The sequence below is a fragment of the Channa argus genome, chromosome 21 (genome assembly GCF_033026475.1).
Source record: "Channa argus isolate prfri chromosome 21, Channa argus male v1.0, whole genome shotgun sequence".
Lineage (NCBI taxonomy): Eukaryota > Metazoa > Chordata > Actinopteri > Anabantiformes > Channidae > Channa > Channa argus.
The window spans coordinates 15,086,174-15,108,953 of NC_090217.1; the positions used below are offsets into that span (position 1 = coordinate 15,086,174).

The 22,780-nt window shown below is 39.6% G+C and overlaps 1 protein-coding gene across 6 annotated transcripts in view; it reads right to left on the bottom strand.

Annotated features, from left to right (window-relative positions):
- ano2b (anoctamin 2b) overlaps window positions 1-20,367 on the bottom strand; it is a 58,658-nt gene extending 38,291 nt beyond the window's left edge. For 2 of the 6 annotated variants that reach the window (XM_067490157.1, XM_067490156.1), the window contains exons 1-5: window positions 13,714-14,058; window positions 10,446-10,832; window positions 1,251-1,349; window positions 677-828; window positions 13-67 (exon numbers count right to left, since the gene is read on the bottom strand). In XM_067490157.1, coding sequence (XP_067346258.1) covers window positions 13-67; window positions 677-828; window positions 1,251-1,349; window positions 10,446-10,832; window positions 13,714-13,746 — 726 coding nt within the window. In that variant the 5' untranslated portion in view covers window positions 13,747-14,058. Of the gene's footprint in view, window positions 1-12; window positions 68-676; window positions 829-1,250; window positions 1,350-10,445; window positions 10,833-13,713; window positions 14,059-15,663; window positions 15,861-19,432 lie in introns of those variants that run through there. The other 4 variants (XM_067490152.1, XM_067490154.1, XM_067490153.1 and 1 more) reach the window with 4 other exon arrangements.
- Between the last annotated feature and the right edge of the window lie 2,413 nt (window positions 20,368-22,780).

The window sequence follows — 22,780 nt, forward strand, 5'->3', positions numbered from 1 at the left end:
GTGACCACTTACTATTCTGCCCCTGGTAGTGTTGTCAAAGAATGTCTCTTTAGATGTGATGTTGTATCTGAAAGAAATAAAACCAATGACTAAAACCTATGTGCATGCGACATCTGCATGTTCACGTGCTGTAGCATACAGTACATAGCTTTGTATTGAAAACACTGGGTTATTGGTTAACTCAACCCGTTAACTAATCAGAACACCAAATTGTAAGTTTGCCAAGTAGGTCTGATAGTTCGGGCAAAGAATTTATCTTACATTGTATGTAATATTCTCTAAAAATTCATTTAGTTATTGATTATTATGTCTAATAATTTTTAACGTTAGCCCTTCCTGTTACCAGTATCTGTTACAAGTACTGCGTTCTTTAAAAAATGAATTTGTCCTTCAAAAGTTTCAGTCTAACTTCATAATCAGCTGAGTTCTGCTTACCAATAAAACGTTCTGTGCTTTTTATTAGAAAGTAAGATGTAGTCTAACCTGAGTCAAAGTCATTTTAGATTGATTTGCAAATTTTATCCTGGAATAGGTAATTTTGTTGTTCAAATTGCTGTAACGGTGATTGTACGTTGTATAGCAACCAGCACTTGCTGGAGAGTGTACAGAAGTAACCCTGGTTAGTGTGTAGTAGTGTGTGTGTGTGTGTGAGTGTGTGTGTGTTTGTGTGTCTCACAGGTGGAGTTTCTCCCGGGAAAAGCTATGTGAGAGAAATTTAGTGAGTCCCTGCTCCTGATGTGGGACTTTGGGCTGGAAAGGTCTGTTCAGTTTTCTCCATATTGTGCTCATACTGGATCCAAAACTACTTTCTTCTTTAAGTTCATAACTCTGATGAAACACACAAGACATTATTACTTGACTTATTACACAGATGATTCGCACAAATGTAAAAAAACAATTACCTTAAGATTCTTAAAGTATATTACTTTGAGTAGCTTTGTGACTAAACCATGATGCAGTATTAGTACTGTAAACTGAGCCACACATAAGACATCACCCAGTTCTTTGGTGTCTTGGTCTCTTGATTTAACAGCTCTATAAAAGGTTTATTAATACAGGCTCAGCAAAATCTGATACTCTAAAACCTTATGCCATAGGTGTTGAAGATTTCTGAATAATTTCCTGCAACCAAATTCTAGTGTTGTTGCAGAAAGAGAATGACAACTTCTATTTTACCCAGACACAGAAACACGTGTGTGTGTCTTGTTACTGGTAATAAAAGTGTTTAGAGGTGGGTGCTGAGTTCCTACCGTTTTGGTGGGGACTCTAATCTTGAGAAACTCAGCCTCTCGACACAATACTGGCCAGGGGGCATGGAGGCGGGTGAAGCTGGGGCCGTGGGACTTTATCTGGAAAAACAAACAAAACATGCAAACTTGCATCACAATGCTTTTAATGACTGAACGCAGTATGTAACGGGACATAAAACTCAGAGTCAATGAATACAAATGAATACACGTAAATACAGGCTGAGATGCTTGTGAAAAACAAATGGGCCAGTCATCTTTCTCCAAAAGTATCTCTGTTACACCCTGTACACCCCTGCATATTGTACTTTGTGTCTTTGATAAAGTTTTTTTTCTGGAAAGTTTTTTTTTTTATATCCAAAACTGCAATGTTTGGGGAATAATATTACCAGATTGCCTGGCTAAAACTACCTGCTGTACAAAACTGGCCTACCAGACCATCTGTCAGTACAGCTTCGGAGTCCAATATAGCCAGCAGACTCTTGTAGCAAGAGACACCTCAGTATGTGCTGCAGTAAATGTATCTCAGCTGCTTTTGCCTCCAGACTAAATATTAAGCTGCAACATCGCAGTTACAACATTTCCGATAACACAGTACAAATTTCTCCCACTTATTTTTGAAATGTGAGTTGGGCATAACCCCATCCACTGAAATACTTTGGCTAACCAGTATGACCAGAAGCGTTACTCTTGTGTTCATAAAAGTTACATGTGGCCCTCTGCTCCTACAGCAAAGCTTGGAGCTGTTTTCTTCATTCTGTCGTTGCAGCCTGTTCCTGACACATACAGTAGGGTGCTTTCTTGTTCCTATCATCACCACCACCAAATAGATATGTATATAACAGTATTTAAGTCAAATACTGACTCATCTCGCTTTTTCGGCTCATGAATCATGCTCGTCTACTGCCCACACATTACTGTAATTATTATTTTTATTATGTATTATTAAAATGTGATAATTGGCAGCTCCAAATAGCATCAAGCCGTAAGTGACTGAATTCTGACAATGCATCTGTCGCTGAAGGAGGATAATAGAAATAGAAAGGTTAAGATCTTAGTTGTGAGCTACAATGAAACGTCTTCCAAAACCTATGCAGCAGCCACTATGGAGCCAGGGCTGCACTGAGAGCATAATCAGGAATGAAACAGAGCAAAGCCAGCAGGGGACAACAGCCAGGTAACCCTACCCTCCTCAGACCCCCATCAGCTTCTGTAAAGGGGGTTTGTGAAATGAGAAAGGTGGCATGGCAAATAATGGAAACCTGAAACAACCCCTCTTCTCCTATCTAGGCTCCTACTCTCCTGAGATCTTTCACTCCCTCCACCACCCACCTCTTTACATTTATTACTGTACCTTCTCCTACCCACGGTTTCACTGACTGATTGACTGACTGGCTGACTCAATAACTGTCACACTCCTTTGTCCTGCCCAGGGACACATGGACCATTCAATCAACAGAACTTTACCAGTCTTTTAATAAAACATACTTGGCCTTTAGGTTGCATTAATTCCTATCTGCACTCATTGGAACTACTTACAAAATCAACTGTAAGTAGTTCCAATTATCATCTACACTTTTAGTTTATGTCCAAACTACTACTACTACTACTACTACTACTACTACTACTACTACTACTACTATTATTATTAGGGCCACTTATGGATCACTTTTTGGATTTAGTTCATTTAATAATAAGAACACATTCATGACATAATTGCAATTGTGTAACAACAAATAAAATCCTAGTAAATACAACAGCTGAGCTCTATCCCCAGTAGTATTATTAGAGTGCGTTTATCAAAATAAGAGGGCATTTCCCATGAGCCCATTCTGTCCTGCACCTTGAAGAACATAAACATGTTGAAAACTACACACCTCAAGTCTTTTGACACTTGGTTTGTGAGTTCTTTTACCATCTGCTGTCCCCAAAAACTTTTGTTCACTGTTTGCTTAAACAAGCACATCATTGCTGAGTTCATTAACTATATAGATATAATAGATATAGAGATATAAAAAAAATCTACAGGATTCGCTGCTGTATTTTGATAAAATATATAAATACACAACCTTCTCCACCTCTATAATTTATTGTAACGCAACATGCCCCCCTCCCTTTGTTTCTTGTACCCCATCTTGCAGCATTATCTGCTCTCCTTCCTTCTTTTCTATTGCTCCATCAAAAAGTAGAAGATATAAATACCTTTCTGCCTGGAAAAGGTTAATTAGTAGAGGGACTTTCAATTAGTTCTTTATCTCTACGGGGGGGTGGGGGGGGTGGGGTAACTAGGACACAGCCAGGGGCATCCTTCGGGGGGGTGGGGGCATTAAATATGAGTGATTGGTAGGGTGATGCATGGGCTGGGTAGAGAGTGAGGTGATAAATGAAGAGGGAACAAAATGGATGGCGCAGAGAAACACAAATTAAGACCAAGGCAGAAAAAGAGGCAAACAATACAACAAAAAGCAAATCATGAAAATTGGCGATTCACAGAAAACATTCAATTGGGATAAAGGTTCTGGGGGTACAAAAGAAATTCCTACAATATAGATATGCAGGTGGTCAGATGCATGTATCAGCCAATATTGTACTGACTTGCAGCTTTGCCCTTAAATGTGTACATGTACTGTACGTCTCTGTTGAATTTGATGGCTTTATTTCGATTAGGGTCGATTCTGGGCCCCGTTCTTGGTTCTATTTACGGGGTTACGTTCGGATACTTGATTAACAGACACGATATAGTGTTAGAGGAAAATTTACTCCACCTTTACGAGGATATTTAGAATTGCCTCACCAAGCCTGACAAATTTAATCAAGTACTTCATCTCATCAAAGACGTATAAGGGAACTGCTGAAGCACTGTCTACTAAAATATAAGAAAATATCAGAGAATATCACAAGATTTCTTTTCTTTCTTAAGCTCACCCCTAATAACTACTTGCGCTTGCCTCGGTAACACTAAGGATTTCTCTTTCTCTTCATTTAGTAAGCAGTAGTAGTGTGGTTTAAATATTTTTGTTATTATTGAGATTTCTTTATAAATGCTTGGTGCAGCAGGGCTCAAGCAACCAGGTATAATAAAAAGGAGCCATCTGCCTCATTGCCTGTGAAGGTATCTGTGGGGAGAAAAATTATTTCCCACCTCTTAATCTAATAAACACTTAATCCTCCCCATTCTGTTTCCCAGTTCCACAGCATGAATTCATATCTTGTTCGGATTTTAATTAAAAGTGTTTTATCAGAGGATGTCCCTAAGAGATCAACGGTCACCTCTATAATCCTCAGGAACAGTCAACAAGTTGAACCTTTGAGTCACACTATTTCTTTAAGCATAATTAAACTGAAGTCAAACAGGTTGGACAGAGCAGCAGGAAAATGTAGTTCACTGCAATATACACATTCATGAAAAAGAAATGTGTTCATCTTCATGCCATTGTTTCAAAGTGGAGGATCTTCGATTATTTTCTTGAAGTAAAGTTAACACAGTGAATGTAACCTGTATGTAGCAATGTTGTTAATTAACAGTTTGACAGTTTATACTCCATCGGTGCAGTTTTGGTAAATACCGGTAATAGAGAAAATACTTACGATAACAACAGTTTATTAAGTGATTAATGAATTCTTGATTCATATTTTCAACTTTTATGTAAAACATCAACAGTTCTTGAATTGTGCCCAGTATTTTAAATGCTAATAGAATTAAGTGACATGTGAAGTTGAAGCATTTAATACAGAAATAACTATGAGGCCAAAACGCTGACTTGGCATTGGAAATGAGCTACGGGCATTTGAAACAAAGCCTGAAATGAAAATGAAAACAGAAGTGAACGATTATTGGCAAATAGATGAAGTATTAGTGTCTTTGTCTCTTTATTTGTTTCTTTATTCTGTTCTTTAAAGACCGTCTTAATTTTTTTCTCTATGTCTGTTTTTTAGTGATGTTGCTTTTTTAAAAATTTTCTTCTGACTGGGTTAGAGGGGAGGGGATTCAGGGGACAGGCTGAGAGGTTTCCTTACATCACCTGGAGATCTCTGGTGCTGCAGACTGTTTCTCTCTTATGGTGTTGTTATTCACAGAACTGAGCAGGGTTAGCTAAACTTTAAATTCAACTAACTTTTTCTGCTTTTGATAGATCAGCTGGAGCAAGTGCTAATGTTAATGTTAGCTGTATGTCTTTTTCCAGCTGAGACTTTTTTCAATGACAATATTTTTTTCAATGGTAAAATTTGAAGTAAATGTTCCTCATATTAAATTAAACGTAATCTTTTGGCGCACATTTAACTCTCGTATAAGAGAACATGCCAAAAGTTGCTCTGTCTGGTGCAAATGTAATTTGTGTGATGCAAGTTTTTTTATTTGAAATCAGAAGATGAGAGTAATATGTGTAGGATGATCCATAACATCCTACACATCTCAGACATTTAATGTTAATATTGCATGGACATCGTGTATTATAAATAATATCAAACATATTTTTTCATCCATACAGAGTGAACTAAAACAATTGATGACATGTTTTTTCTTTCCTGAGTGAGAAAGTGGTCAGCAAACCCAGTGTTATTATCAGACAACGTTCCTTCTGTTTGCCAGTACCTCCTACAACCACATCTAGTTACACGCTGATAGACAGAGTGTAATTATGTTTGTCAGTCATTTTGTAAGAGCAGCCTTCACTATATTCAAATGTGAGGTGTTGAAATGCAAGTGTCCCTCTTTTTTACTGGCTTCTTTTTTAAAATGTTATCGTCCCCTCAATCCAGGAAGAGGAGATAAGGAGCTATCAGTCAGTCAGCTAATCTCATTTTGGCTTAGGCTCCACACTGTCAACAATCTGATTAATACTATACTACTGGCCACACACACTGCCAACTGGCTGGCAGCCAACACACACACACACACACAGATGCAAAAACAATTCCACATATTTAGCAAAATATACACATACGCATGCCCATATGCCAATCCAAAATCCAGAGCCACCGCTACAACAGTACAGTCCTGCTTACCTACAGACCTCACACTTCCGGTTCCTGTCTCGAATATCTTGTATCAGGGATGTAACAATTCAGAAGAAGTTTTATGAAACAGCTGATGTGATCAACACTTAAATTAACCAAATTATTACACTTGTTTTTGGCATCAAAGTGCAACTGTAGCTCATTTGGAAACTTTAACAATAACTACATTTCTAAAAATCTGTGGCAGTGAGCCTGCAGAACACAGACGCTGTGTGTTTCGCCAAGCGCCTACTTGACCAACACACAAACAAATAGACAAACACACACAAAAAAACAAAAAAAAAACAAGACTGCTACTACACACTCTCACGCAAGTGCTGGTTGCTATGTAACATACAATCACAGTGAAAGCGATTTGTACAACCAAATTACCCGTTTGAGGCTAAATCTGCAAATCAATAGGTCGGCAGCCATGTCAGCTCACTACAGTAACAGGCTGCCAGCGCAGATGAAAGTATCAGGTTTTGCCTAGATTCTGACAGAATAAACAAAATCCCAGTGAAACTGACTTTAAAAAGGATTTAGACTACCCCCACACTGTGTTGCATATTTAATTAGAAATTACAAGTGGATAGCACTAAAATTTGTCATCATTCTAAACTAAAACAAAGCTTAATGACAAAATAAAAATATGTTCTTTCAAAAAAAAACAAACATTAAAAGCAAAAAACTGAAATGTTTCATCTACAAAAGTATTAAGATGAGTTAAAAGGGCCTTTGTCAGGGAGGTGGCCAAGTATCCAATTGTCTCTCTAACAGACTCAATACCTTATTAAGCCTCTGTGTGTAGGTAGTAGAAATAACAGAAAAAAATAATAGATACAATACATGGAAAATGAGTTTCAATAAAAATTTGAAAGCTAAAGGTTGCTAAACTAAATCATGCTTATTAAATCATGAAGTCAATAACTAAGGTCAACCATGTTTGTTACACTGTCACTGACTTATTAAAGCAACATAAACAAAGCTTTTCAAAAAGTGGAATGGAAGTGAATGGATTCAATCATGTCGTGTAAGAATATAAACTGTAATGTTTTTGTGAGTTAAATTCAAATGCTCTTAGCCCCACAGCACTTCAATGAAAGACAATGATGCTTGTAGTACAGGTAATCCTGCTTTTCATGAAACCACTTACTGTAAATTTGTTCGGCTGTGTGCATAGAGCACAGGAGCTGAGCATTTTTGTCTGTGATGGAAAACGATATACCAATTAAAAAGTGAAGAATGTCATAATAGTACTGTGGGCTGACATTTAGCTGAAATGCATTACAGTATGTTTGATGATGCTTCAATAGGCTTTAGGTCATCTTTTCTCCCAGTTTTGTTTGTTGTACAGTTTGCAAATATAACTGGAAGAAAGGATGATTTCACGCCTATTGTAAATTGAGAAGCCGAGTAACAAAGAGGAAAAAGTTTCATAAACTAAGAATAATGAGTCTTGAAAAGAGACACATGACAGCCTTAGGTTGGCTACTGGTGTGTTTACGATGGATGATAATATCCCTGATCTGTTTCATAGGAACATTTCCACTGTCCAAAATGTTAAATGTCCTGTATCGTCGAGTAATAATGGTCATGTGTCAATACTAAATACTATTTCCAAGGCAATAAACTGCTATATAAAGATGAATTAAAAATGTGTGGGTTTAGCAGGATACATAAAAAACTTTTCAAGAAAAAAACTATATACACATATTTGCTCAGCTGTGTGCTTTGGAACACATAGCTGAGCGATTGTGTCCTGTAGTGAACAAACATGCACGTAAGAAACACAATCGAGACTGTCACAGCACTTAAGATTGACAGTAAGTTGAACAGCACCGTGATGAATAGGAATATGCCAATGAATAATGCAACCAGGACCGATGGCAAGAATGGCTGAGGAGAAATTAAAAAACTAAAAGCAAAAAGAAAAAATAGTAAATGAAGTTTTTCACTTTTGAAACTAGCAGTCAGCTGGTTAGCTAAGCCTGATTGCCGCATGGTTAATATAAGTACAAAAAAGGGGATCAGTGTATACTTTCAGAAAGAGTGATGACTACAGGGGTGGTGGATAATCTGGATTATTTTAATAAAGAAAGAAAAAAACAATTTAAATTTGTAACATGAATGTTGACGAAGGAGCTCATCATGGTCCTGAAAGTTGCACACTGACTAGTAGTACTACTTAGACCAGTGCTACTAGTACTGGTCTAACATGTTATACTGATGGCTGACAGATCCATGCACACTGGAAATAAACATTGTTTTTTTAGAAGGGTTCCTTTGTGTTTCTGGTTGAAGGAACAAGGCTGAATGACTCATCAGACTAGATTTTTTTTTTTTCCATTTCTCAGGTTTGCAGGTTTGCTGCAGCTTGCACCAGGTTATGCATTCGTTGTGTGTTGCCCTTGGATACAAGCTGCTTCTGACAAAGAACTCTTTAAATATCTCTAAGAGAAGACTTTTTCTATTAAGGTTTTTGGTTTAATTAATCTGAAGTCACTTTTGAGGAAGACCTGATATTTATTAACTTGTTTCATTCTTGTCTTCCCAGCATTTATCTCTGTTGATGCAAGTTTTACACATTCATCATTTCCTTAACATGCTATTCACAGTTAATCCTACCAAAACCCGAACCCATATAAATATCCCCCTAGAAAACAAAGTTAATTCTATGAAAATGAGAATGAAGATCCACTCTCTAAATAAGCTCAATATTTTTTTTTTGCTTTCAAGTTGACACGTACTGATCAGTTATATTAAAACACTTGCTTACTCTCTTTTTCATGTAGTGTTTCTGTTACACGTACAACAGCAGCAGGCAACATCAAACGGAACAGGAAAGAAAAGCCACATTTCAAAGTTTAATGGAAACCTCCTAATGACCCTAGACTCTTGTTGGTTTAACAGACACCTGATATTCTTAACAACACAATGAGTCTCGCACACCTCTTCCCTTACAGTTACGTGAGATCCTGTGTCAAGGTTTAAGTGAAAAAAACAATCCTGTGAAGTCAGTCGAAATATTAATGGATGTCTGAAGTTATGATTGTGATGATCCATAGTTGTAAAGTAGGAAAGTAGGAAAATGTATTTACTAAATCCTAACATCCAGCAGCAATCTGAGCAGCAATGGACATGCTAAAATGTGTTTTTATACACTTATAATAATTAATTAGTATTGCTGTAATCAACAATTTTAACAAACACTGGAAAAAACTACTGCAGTATGTGCAAAGTGAAAATTGTCTCCCGGTGGGGGGAACCCCACAGAGAATTACCACCTGACTCTAATTCCTCTCCACTCTAAAGTGAACTTAAACATCTTTCAACTTATTTTAGTTGTACAGCGCAGAACTTTACAGTTTTGGCTCACTTGGTTTCTTTAGAGCTAAAAGGAGGTTGATTAAAATACTTCACTTTATTTATTTCTATTAAACTTCCCTATATTAAAATATCTGTTGGAAAATGCCTCCAGAGAACATCACTTGGAGGAACCTTCAGGTCAGATTATGTCATCGTGTGGCTCATACTGCACTATGGCGTTTGTAATCATGGTCAACCAGCTTTTCCAGAGCTCCCCCAGATGACATCATGTGAACTCCTAATGATGAAAAACTCCTCCGGGTGATGTCATCTGGAGGAGTTTTTCAGCTAGAAGCAGAGAAATATTGTATTATAGGGTAGTCAGAGGGAAGTTTAAAAGCATTAATGCACATTTACACCCTAAACTAAAGCCATAGAGAGCAAGTTGAAAATTAGTGAAGTTGCCCTTTAATTACTTCTTATCATGTTGTATTTATCAGCTAAGGGCTTATATAATGGATCATGTTTGTGTGATAAAAGCATGTAAAGTTTCATAAATGAATGTCGTTAAAAGGAACAGTACCCTGTGTACACTGGGGCACCTTCAGTATTGGTATTTTCTAATGCTACTGAGAGCGAGTGCTTGGTCAAGAGATACTTAATATCTAACTGCAATGTACATTAAGTCAATTTAGGTGTGATATTCCAATAGAAGTCCAATTTCAACATTTTATACTACGCCACCAAATATTTTACAAAAATCTTACATGCATCACATAACAATTCAACGTTATCACAAAAAGATATTCAGCCCTTTTAAGTGTCAGTACTGTGCCTTGCGGACAAGATAAAGGGGAGAAGACGGACTTTAGTAGGGACACACACACTCACCTCTCTGTCTCTCTCTATCTCCAGGCCAGCCTCCTGCAGGCTGGCCTCAAACTCCTGCCTGATCAGCCGCATCTCATGGTCAGCGGGCTCCAGTGACTCATTCCCTCCAGCAAATCCAAGCTCCATGAAAACCTCGCCAACACACGCCGACTCCCTTCCCGGCATTCCCCCTCCTCGTCCGGCGGCCACGTCCGAGCCCACCGAAGGGGGGAAGTTGCCATTGGATACAACGGATAGCCGGTCTTGTGAAATCGAGGCACTGGCAGGAGATCGTAATGAGCTGTGTCGCCGCTGATGGAAGACCAGAACATAGTCAACTTTCCGCCGGCCATCAGAAAAGTAAAGGCCTTCACCATAGCCCTGAGAGTTTGACGGTGAACCCACAACCTGTAACAAACCAAGAGAAATCAAAGAGAATGTAAAAGCTCAGTAAGTCACAATAACAGTTGCACAGTAGTAGCCAGCTCTACTGCAGTGAGACCAACAACACAACGAGGCACTGGACCTAATTTACCTGATGCATGTAGAGAATGGAGATTGTTTGAATGAACTTACAGATCTACTGCACTGTGAGCACACACACAAACAGAAGTGGCGTTTGGCAGGTTCTCTAAAACATTGAAGCGCGAAGCTCCAGCAGCCGAGTGGGCAGTCAACTCACCTTTGGTGGTTTTATTCTTTTTTTAGACAAAGAAAAAGCAGAGAGGTACACTAAAAATGGAGATCACAAGTAAGGAAAGGCTCTGTGTGTATGATGCGATTGTATCCAAATGAACCCAAAACTGATTTATGAAAAAAATGTATTTATTTTTTGTTGTTTTTTTCCCTTGTGGCTGGACTAATCATTAAAAGTTTAATCAGCAAAATAAGCGAACAATCAAACTAGCTGCATAAAATCTTGGGTTTAGCTAAAAGGCTAGGTAGGTTTGTCGAGCTGAAGCAGAAGCTAATGCTAACTAATGCTAAATGATCTACACTTCTGAATGCTTTTTTATCGAATTAAAAAAAATCTACATTTATTAAAAAGTTTAAGATATATAAACCAGATGTTCACATACACTGTTTAAAAAGACATATTACCTTTTTTTTCCCTCACTCAGACTAAACTTTTCCTCTTTTAGGTTAGTTAGAATTTTGCCACAATAACAAGAGAGATCATGTTTTAGAGAAATTTACATTACTTTCTTCGGTGTCAGAAGTTTACACACACACTTCCTTAGTATTAGCGTTGCCTTTGAACTGCATGACTTGGGTCAAATGTTTTGGTTATTCTTACACAAGCTGAACTTTTTGCCTATTGCTCTTTACGGAACAGGTGTAACTGAGTCAGGTCTGTAGACCACTTCGCTCCCACACGTCTTTTCAGCTCTGCCCACAAATTTTCTATAGGATTAGGATCAGGGTTTTGTGATAACCACTCCAAAACTTTAACTATGTTGTCCTTAAGCCAACTAATTTTAGTTTTGGAAGACCCAACTGTGGCCAAGCCTTCACTTCCTGGCTGATGTCTTGAGATGTTGCTTGAATATTTCTACAAAATGTTCTTTCCTCATTGTGCCATCTATTTTTGTTAAAGTCCACCAGTCCCTCCTCCACAGCATGATGCTACCATCCCCATACTTAATAGTTCACAGTTGCTCTTGTTCTGGGGTTTATGTGCACATTTCGCACCGAAGCACGTTCATCTCTGGGACACAGAACCCATCTCCTTCCTGGGCGTTATGACAGCTGCACATTCCCATGGTGTCTATACTTGCATATAATAGTTTTGAACAGATGAACGTGGCACCTTCAGGCATCTGGAAATTGTACCCAAGGTTGAACCAGACTGGTGGAGGTCAACAGTTGTCTTCCTGATATCTGGAGTGATTTCTTTTTAATTTTCCCATGAAGTCACAAAAGGAGGCAGTGTGCTTGAGCTGTGCCCTAAATCCAATTAACTCAACTGTGGTCTATTAACCAATGACATCATCATCTGGGCTTTTCCAAATTGTTTAAACATAATGATATTAGTGTATGTAAACTTCTGACTTGGAAAAAAGTAATAAAAAAAGCTTTAAAAAAATAATCTCTCTCTAAATGCTCCGGCATTTAGCGAAATATTAACCTTACACTTGCATGTTACTTTTGTAAGCTAGGTTAAATGACACAGCTAGCATTAAATTAGCCAACAGTAGTGCTGTTTTTAGGCAAAGTTACATTTTAGGTTCCAAGGTCACCGTCTTATTTGTCTCTAAAGACTTGAAATACGTGTCAGCAATACCGGAAAAATCGAGCATTTTTCACTCACTTTCTCTCCTGGCCCTCAGTCAGCGGGGTTACGTTAGCCACCGCAGCACGTGTTGCTCCCATCCACGGTCCGTCCACCTTTCTAGCTTTTTTGTCAATTTATGCAAATATCAAGCTTTTCATTTTGAAATTTGATAATTACTACGGAACTAATAATAGAATTACTACGGATGATAGTTAATGAGTTTCAAAAGGAGCGATGTCAGTCTGTGCTACAGACTTGACCGCGTGTAATTAGCAGCATAGCTCCACCCAGCGAAGGTGTAATTATCACACACCCTCTGTGTGTGTGTGTGTGTGTGTGTGTGTGTGTGTGTGTGTGCTTGAAACACTAAACTACACATTAGATGAGAAGGACGTGACCATTGTAAAGTTGCGGCCATATTCAGTGATGTCCATTCTTAATGACATTACAATTTCAAAATCATTGTCACTTCATATACTTAGATGTACAGTATGTCACAGTACTTAAAACACACAGTAGCCTAATAGCAAGAAAAGCGGGGGGGGGGGGTCCTAAACTCCACAGCTAGGCGTAGGCCTACATATACTGTATTGCATGGGACACACAACAGCTGCTAAGCTACCACCAAACTCCCGGAACTTTCCCCAGGGGGTTTGTGTTTGCTGACACCGCTTCATTAGGAGGAACCTTCTCGGAAGATTCCCATCGGGTTTAGCATCGCATGTTCCAAGAAGCTTCCCAAAAGCTCCCCGGGGGGGGGACGTTTCCTGGAGGGTGTCGACCCTTAACAAAACGTCGCTTTTTTTGCTGTTAATAAAGTTTTACAACTGCCAATAAATGCGGTTTTGTTACAAATATCCATAACGAGACTGTGTTGAATCGTCATGCGCTTCCTGAGCAATGTCGCCCAGTGTAAAATGAGAAGTGTGACAGAGGGTCGAAACACAAACTGATCGCAGGTTTGTTTGACTCAACTCGAGGCAAAGACGCGCAAAGCGCTGCTCTGGGACTCACCGGGACCTTGTCTTCACTCGGGGAGACCTGCATTCCGTGGCGCTTCAGAGACACACAGAGAAGCAAAAGAAGAGCAGGAGTGAAAGTTGGCGGTTTTCGCAGAACCAAACAGCCGTGTTCACCATCACCATCTCCATCCCCGTCATCCCCAAATCACACGTGCGGTCACTCGCGTTATTCTACAATCCAAAAGGGGCGATGTGTCATCTGGTCTCATTGCTCTGTTGAAGATGGGTCTATCCGGTGTAAGGGGCTGCTCGTTCAGTGGCAGCAGCCTGATTACACTCTGGTGAAACCCATCTATGCAACTGTGTGATCTGGAGGCTGCCTGCGCACCGCCGGCGCTTTTGGCACCGCGCGCGCCACACTGTAAAAAATGTCCGATGCTGCGTCTCAACCTGTAGCTTTCAACAGAGGGGAATCAGCACATTTGTTGCATATCAGTGAGCCCAAGTCCAAAAGTAAGTGTGTGTGTGTGTGTGTGTGTGTTTTGTTTTGTTTTTTTTTTTCTGATATAGAAATATGATGTGATATCAAATGACTACTTCGCCACTGGAATATTCCAACCTCCAAGTTATTTCCTTTATGTGTTTTTGTTGTCAGACTCAGCAGAAAATTTTAAATGGATGGTTGTTTTTTGCAGTGTGGAGAGAGGGAGCAGCCTTGGTTGCTTAGATGCAACTTGGAGAGAGACCTGTGTTCTCCCAGTGTACAGTACATGGTGATGATGTATTTGCAGTATTGCTTTTGTCCCTCAGTTATAATTCTCTGCTCTACACCAGTGATTCCTAACCTTTGTTGGCTCGACACCCTTTCAAATGAAACAACTATTGGCTCGTCACATGTTAAAATGACTCATTTGAATGAGGATGAAGAGGTGAAAGTCAATGAGAAGATTAGAAAATATGAAAAAGCCATTTGGTTTTGTAGTACCACAATCTGTATTTTCTAGTTTTTAAGCTACACAACTAAAACCCATTGTCATAATTTGGCCTGAGTGTTTTATTTTTCCTATTTTTTGCTAAACTCTGCTTTCATCTACCTCAAGTTCACCAACTTATTTCTGACTTGATATACAAAAAAAAAACAAAACACATAATACAAGAAAATAATAGATCATGCTACTTTTTGGATAGAGTCAGTCCATGTGATGTTGATACCACAGTAGCAGGATTCCGAGTTATGTTGATTTAGGAAGACAAAAAAAAAAAAAAAGTGTAATACACATACACACCCAGTCCCCAGTGACAGGTGTTTACACTTTACACAAATTCAGTACACGATTAACAACTGGCAGCTGTTGTTGGAGCGACTATACCAACATTATCACTTTTCAACAAGCAGGCTGTGTTAAACCGTCTCTACCTGGAGAAAACTTCAATGTTGAACTTGTCAGTATGAAATTCAATCATCACTATACCGTAAATAATTGTGGGTTAATAGTTAATGAGTAACACAAGGAGTGATGTCAGAGCTATAGGGTTTGATGACTTCTTGTATTTACCAGCATAACTCCGCCCAGCTAAGGTGTAGTCAGCACACGCACACACACACACACACACATGCACATGCAGTAATTGTCTGAAAGCAATTAATGCTTTTTGATCACAATAACAAATACACTGTACTTTCCGAGCTACAGTAGATGTTGCAAATCTTTCAGTGACTGTTCTTTTTTGTAAAACATTACTTTTAAGCATGATATGATTATTGTGTGTGTGTGTGCTGTAATTTTTTTTCCTTCCTAATGATAATAATAATATGGACCATAATAAAGGTTAGTATTGAGTTCGCTGCCTCCTCAGACATTGAGGCTTTGACAACACTTGTGGAAGTGGCTGCAGTTGTTGTCTTTGAAATGATTTTGGCGTAAATGGCCGGTGTCAGTGACCATGGTCACCGAAGTACTGACTCCCCTAACTGACACTGACTTTTCTGTCTTTAATTCACCTGTAGTAGACTCTGTGATTCTTCAGTCCACGTTTCGTATTTATAAGGTTCGGGTTCCAGACTGCTGTAGGACAAGGGGTCCAGCCCCATTCCGGACATGTCCCTGGTCAGGTGGTACAGGGCATCGCTTTGGATGGAAGAGGACTCGCTGAGTGCTGTGGCCACGCGCCTAAAGCCCACGCCGTTGTTCCATGACTCTGAAAGACATTTGTTGGGTGAATTAAACTTTATACAAAAGATTCAGGGTTGATATCGATCACGGAACAATTCATTTTCAGGAATTGTTTTTTTTTTCCACAAATGAAATTCATCGACAGTCAGTAAAACTCTTGTGAGAGTTGGAGGTGGGGAAGAGGAACGACTGCAGGCAGTGATTCCATTTTATTCTGTGAAAATATTGCCCAGCAGGGACCAAACAGAAAACTGAAACAGGGAGAATCTGGAGCTTCTTGGATGAATCAGTTGTATCGACTTAGGTGTATTTTGACATCTTGCCTTGTGCAGCTTTCTTTTGTTTATCCAGGAAAAATCAGACAGTTGTGCAATGTGCTGTCGACTAGGCCCAAATACAAGGTGTTTTGCTTGGGTATTTCCCTTCCATGCCTCCCCTTAAACTTTGGAACTGCATGGTTTTTCCCCCGACTAAAGTCGTCCAGCTCTGCTCGCTTCTCACGAGCTTGCTCTGCAACATATGAACACAATGTTCTAAAAATGTTCTAAAAGATTGACAGAAGCACATGAATGTAAATGTCATTTTCACAGTAGTTGTTGCCTGAAAGGTTTTGCTGCTGTTGCTTACGAATCTTAACCGAGATAAGGTCGTCAGAGGTTAAAGCATTGGATATATATATTATAAATATAGTATAGTATGAAGTGCTTTGTACTGGTGGGTACAGTGTACTGCGTAATCCTTTCTAGTGCAGAGGCAGATAAGCTTCACTTCTTGTACTTATCCTGTTATGCATCATCATTTTTTTGCAGTTTTTACATTTTCACAGCTCCTAGCTTTGCTTTCCATATATTAGCACTCACTGTATAAGCAGCTCAGGATAAACACAGTCTTGTATTTTTATGCTAAACTGCGGAAGTGTAGTATTCGGAGGTTATGAGTCTTGCCCAGATGAAAGAGTGGCGAGCGTCATGCATCCACTTTTCCCTACATGCTGTATATTTTCCAAGTTAGGCTGTACATTTGACGTGACCTACTATCAATCACAAGCCCCCCTTCTAAACAAAAAATCTAAGCTTTAATAGATTACGGTGCATTCTCACAAATTGGAGCTACAAATATGCAAAGTGGCCTCTACTGGAGCTTTGTCTCAAACTGTGCAAATTGATGTGCGCGTCAGTCACTTTATAAAAGACAAGCCTACGTAAAACTTGCTTTCTCTGCAGTCAGCCTCCAAACACAAAGAACCCAATATAACACAAAGGGATACAAATGTTGTTAATGGTGTAAAAGTCCATTTTTTTTTTTATATGGTGCAAAAAACCAAAAACACCAGCAGCAGATTACTGGTTAATTTTACCACACATCTGTGTTTTCAGGAGCTGCAACAGATTGTTTTTCTGTAATAAGGTTACTTTTTTTGTGTGTGTGTGTGTGGTTATTTTAGGGATAGAGACAGCTGTGGCCATAGTAACGCACCAGACCATGTGCTGTGCTCTCATTTCAGTACCACGGACAGCTCACACTCTATTTCATTCTCTCTCTCTCTCTCATCAACACAGTTTTATGACATTGAAACATACAGTACTTCCGGGGGGTGTGGTGTGTGTGTGTGTGTGTGTGTGTGTGTGTGTGTGTGTGTGTGTGTGTGTGTGTGTGTGCGGTGTTACTGCCTCGATTCAAGCATCTACAAGTATAACAGCACTGAACTGCATTTTTTTAGCAACAGTTGTGTTTCTGTGTAGCACACATCCCTTGACAGACGCAAGGTCGCCTGGAGGTTACAGAGGCAGGCCCGTAGCTGGAAGGTCGCCAGAATGTGGTAGGAGGGGAAATGAATGAGAAAATTCCTCTTCAATATAAAGCAGGGCATCACAGAGAAGTGAAGTGTGGTTATGTGGAATGTCTTTACATTTAAAATGAAAGCATGAATTCACACCGTCTATAGTAAAAGGGTTGAGGATTGGTCTCTAAATTGGGTTTAGGGGTCCAACAGAGTGTTAGATAAACAGGCCATAGCTTCCTTTCTCTATAGTCTGACGTGTCTGACATGTTGAATTTGGCAACTTTGTTAGAAAATGTGCCTATATTGAGGTTGCAGTTTGTCAGATGAAGCATCTCCAGTTTCCTCGAGACTTTACTTCATATTAAAGCCTATTGGAATTTCAGGCAGCTACAGTTCCTCAGAGTGATTGTGTAAGATCAACACCCTAGTTTCACGCTAATTTCTACTGGTAGAGACTAAAGGGCATCTTACAGGGGAGAGTTAATGGGCAGCAACCCAGCACGGAGACAAAACGCTGATGCTTTTATCACACGTTGTCTCAGCTCTGGCTCACTGATTGTATAGAAGCCTCTGCCAGGATGCAGCTGAATACATTTCAAACCCTGTATTATTTGGTTCATGTTGATTAGACAAAAAATACTAATGTATTACAGCTTTAAAGGTTTTCAGCAGTTTCAAGTGATGCACGAGATCGGCAGTATCTGTTTTTACAAGCAATAAATATTATTTAGTATTTGCTTGTTGTTACCTTTCTTGAATATTTGAGTTTCACTGTGATTCACGTAGATGCAGAATAAGCAGGAGTAGGTGACAAGGTCAGTTACCGTTTTTCTTTCTTTTTTTTTTTTTTTTGAAAGACGTAGACACAAATTGTTATTCTGAGAATATGTCATATGTATGTGCAGGTCTTTAATTTCCAACACGACAGCACTGATGGAACTTTCCACATGTGCTATTTTGGGCGGACAAGCTACACAGAAGACTGACTTTGATGTCAAGGAAAAGTGGAACATGCAACAGCTGGAACATCATTATTGGTTATCAATTGGCCATTTCTGCTCATCAAGGATTCTGTGATTTAATTACTTTGGAAAATAAAACCTCCTGGAGGCTCGATAGTAAATTCTGATGTCCCAGAATTGTCCAATCGTTCCCCTGCTGCTGTCAATATCGCCTGCCTGCATCAGTCCAATGTTTCCCTTGTCGCAGCCCAATGAAATGTCCCTGCACGCTGTAGTACATGTTTCCACACAGCAGGAGATGATCCCTTTTCAGCGTGTGTCTTTCATGGTTTATTAGTATGGTAAGCACAACCCAAAGATTTAAATTTAGCCTTAACGCCTTTGCTTATCTCACGTACAGTACAGCACGGAAGCAGCAGCCATGTCAGGAAACCTGGATTACTCCTCTGCCCGAGGCTTAGTGCGCAGGAGCACGTGTCTGAGATCAAGTCAACTTTTAAAAAAAGACATTCGTTCTGTTGAAGTGCGGCAAACTAGTTCCTTGCAGGAGACGAACCGAGTACACGAAGATCTACATTAGCACAGAGAGGTCACAACGTGTGATCAAATTGAACTACAACGGCCTCGCATGCAACTGTACACCGCGCCCTGTCGCAAAGATCTTCTTGTTAATGGTGGCCCCACAAGGCCTGCTGACACCCACACAAACATCTGAAGGCAATAGACTGTAGGTTACTCTATGGTGGTCCTGTCCATGCTTTTTGTGGGGTGACGATACAGGAGGGACAGGCAGGACAGGCCACACAAAGGGAGAGAGTAGAGGGTTTCCTACAGCTTTCTATTGGCACTCACCTGCACAGGTTGAGGAAGGAGATCTGCGGAGGGCCATTTCACCTCAGCTCTGAGCGGCTACACCTGGTAGGAAGTCAGTCAGTCAGCCATGCTGGTTTGCTGTCGGCAGAAGGTGAGAGAAACAACAGCAACTCCCTGACTCAGTAGTACAATCCTCAGCTCAGTAGAAGCTTAGCTCTGCTGGGATAATACTCCCCCTGTAACTGGTTGGCTGGGGAGCAGAAACTCCACAACTCTGTCTATTGTGTAATCTCAGTTAACACAATTAAGGCACTGCACACTAGGCTGGTGGGTAACGGACCGTCTGGCTGATTGGGTGTTTGGCTAAGGAATTACAGGAGAGATTATTGGGTCCTCTAATGTGCATTAATTACTACGCCTTCTGTTAAGGTTTAGCTGCAAACTTGTATGGTCTTATGTGTCTGCCTAGCGGAGCAGGGCCGGGGCAACTCGGAGCAAATTAAAGCTATGCAGAGGAGTTTCAAGCAGGAAAGAGGGATAATGAAAATTCATGTAGGTCAGCTGTGACATTCAGACTTTAAATTCCGAGGTCTTCAACAGCTTTTTTAAGGAGAAATACTCAAAAAATAGCGATACACTATTCCTTTATTTCTAGGAGGATGGACTACTGTAAAGCATTAAAGCCTCATTACATATTCATATACGGTTACTAGTTTGAAAATCACTGAATATTTTAGGATGTATTACAAGTCACACTGCTAATTGGAACTATAGTGTTTAAGTAACTATGCGGTTTGTTCACTTGTTTTAAGCAGTGGTATCACCTTTCAAAGGCAACAGTAAAATGGGCAAAAATACATGTACATGAATGCATCAGTGTTCAGAATGTTGTACACAGGCCCCTCAAACATTTGGGGTTAGTATCAAATGTTCAGAATTTAACTTCCATTTTCTTGGTATTTACACCTAGTATATAGTTGACAACAGACAACATCAGCACATATAAAAAGCTTTTGAATCTGAGAAAAGAGACAAAGGCATTACACAAACAGGAAGAAGGAAACTACTGGTGTACTGAGCAACATCCACAGAACAGGTCAGGAAAGAAACAACAACAGAATGATGACAGAAACGTTGTGATAGATGTGCAGAAAAACCTAAAACAACAGTGCGATACATCACCCACACCCTGCAGGAAGGTATCACAAGCGTAAAACCCCTTATGACAGCAAGAATCAGAACGCCAGGATGGAATTGGATAGAGAGGTGCAGAGAAATTCAAAAGGCGTGATACAGACACATTTTGTCTGCAAATACACAGAGAAACACATCAAAGCTGTCACGTAGCAAGACAATTATCCAAAACACAGTCAGCTCATCAAAGGACTTCATCCGAGGGAAATGAAACAACTGAAGGAAGGTGCAACTAAAAGCTTGGAAAAGCAACACTGAAAAAAGAAACCAACAGTTTGCTGAGGTTAGTGAGTCACAGGCTTGATGCTGTTGCAAACAAGGGTTTTGCAACCAAATATTAAGACTTTATTTATTACTTTAATTAATTTAAATCCTTCAGTACGTCTTGAAATGTGGGTGATCTGATACTAAAGGTGGGATTTCCTATGTTGTTCAACATATCTACATGTAAATACAATTCTGAACTGTCTCATTCAACTTTTCATCTCAAACCCAAAGTGTCTTGCGTTTGCATCGCTGCTCCAATACTTTTGAAGGGGACTGAACGTACATATGCATCTTTAATGTAAAAAAAATGTCTTGGTGGTTAAAGTAAAGCTGACTAAACTAAAATCTTTCTACCACTTTAAAGAACAAAAAGCCCAAATTAGCTGAAGAGCTTTTTGTTGCACGTTCTGCTTCCTCCCTGTCTAATTGCTTGGTCAATCTACGCAGTGACTAATTGTTCTACCTGATGGTAACTGATGCTAAATACAGATAGAGTGTGAGAGGCAGTGTCAGGTTGCACACACACACACACACACACACACACCAATGTTCCCTTATATACTGTCAGTAAAGGTATCTGATGTGGCACACTGACTGGCAGCACACACACCACACACACACAGACAAACATACACACTCACACATACACACAAATACAAAGACACCTCCACATTCAGGCTCCAGTTACAGATATGTTCAGGCTGTTAAATATTTACGACTGTAATCTTAACGGCAAGGTGTTGTAATCGAGGAAACCGCGAAAAGGTCAAGTTCAGAGTGCAGGCTGCTCTGTGGTCGTGTTGTGTAGCTTTCCCAGCTAACGCTGGACACAAGTCGCACGTTAAAACAACCGACGAGCTAAGTTTCAGAGTGTGACGTGGAGTTCAAAGCATTCTCCCCGTGAAAAGCAGGTGGGTTGTGTCTCCCCTCATTCAAAGATCAAGAGCAGTTTCACTTAAGGATTATTTCTGCCATACTGCACTGAAAGCCACTCCCAGGATACAATTGTTAACATTACATGATATTTTCTTTTGTTTTGCTGAAAATGAAGTTAGAATATCAATAATATATATAATATTATTGAACTTTATTTGCTCCACTGCGTTTTAAAGATGTGTATTTTTTTTCAGTGATGACACCACCCTACTCAGTTTAGTCAAACATAAAGTTTTATGTTACATTTGCTCACGTAAGGTGTGTTTGCTCAGGACACAAAGCAACTTTTGGGGATGACGTGGTTCCATTTAAAGACAATGCAGACATGAGTGGATCCAAATGAATGCATCTACTGTCGACTCCCACCTGTTTACTCATAAAGCTTTTCAGACGCGTCCATGTGACGCTCATCCGACAGAGCAAATGTACTAACAGCTGTGTACACTGTACGTACTTTTTCCTGCTCTTTGTATGAATGTATAACCTAGTGATGCTGTGCCTGAATACATCTTATGTAGACAGTACTGGCTGGACACTACAGGATTTACACTTGACATTTATAACTACTGCTGAATGTATAACAACGAGGAAGTTGAGGTCCTGATAAGTTTTAATGTCAGTCCAAGTCCCGTCGTTGCACTAGTAGCTACAGCCAACATCTGAACAGCTTTAGACCAAGGACTCCTCAAAGGACACTACATAAATGTCCTTTGAATTCTGTCTGAAAGATCTTTTAAGTTATATAAATAGGCCAGCTATAACCTCCAGGATTTGCTAATAATAGGCCGAGGCCTTAGGGTGGCCAATATCATCTTTTGATGTGCCCCTGGTGCTGACTTGTACTATTAGCAACTCAATAAAAACAAACAAACAAAAAAAAACACTGTAGACGTCATGTTTGTCTTTGAGAGTACATTTCATTTCAGGGCAAACAACGGTCCTCTTCTTACAAGTGAGATGAAACGTAAAGGGATGAGATCCAACTGAATT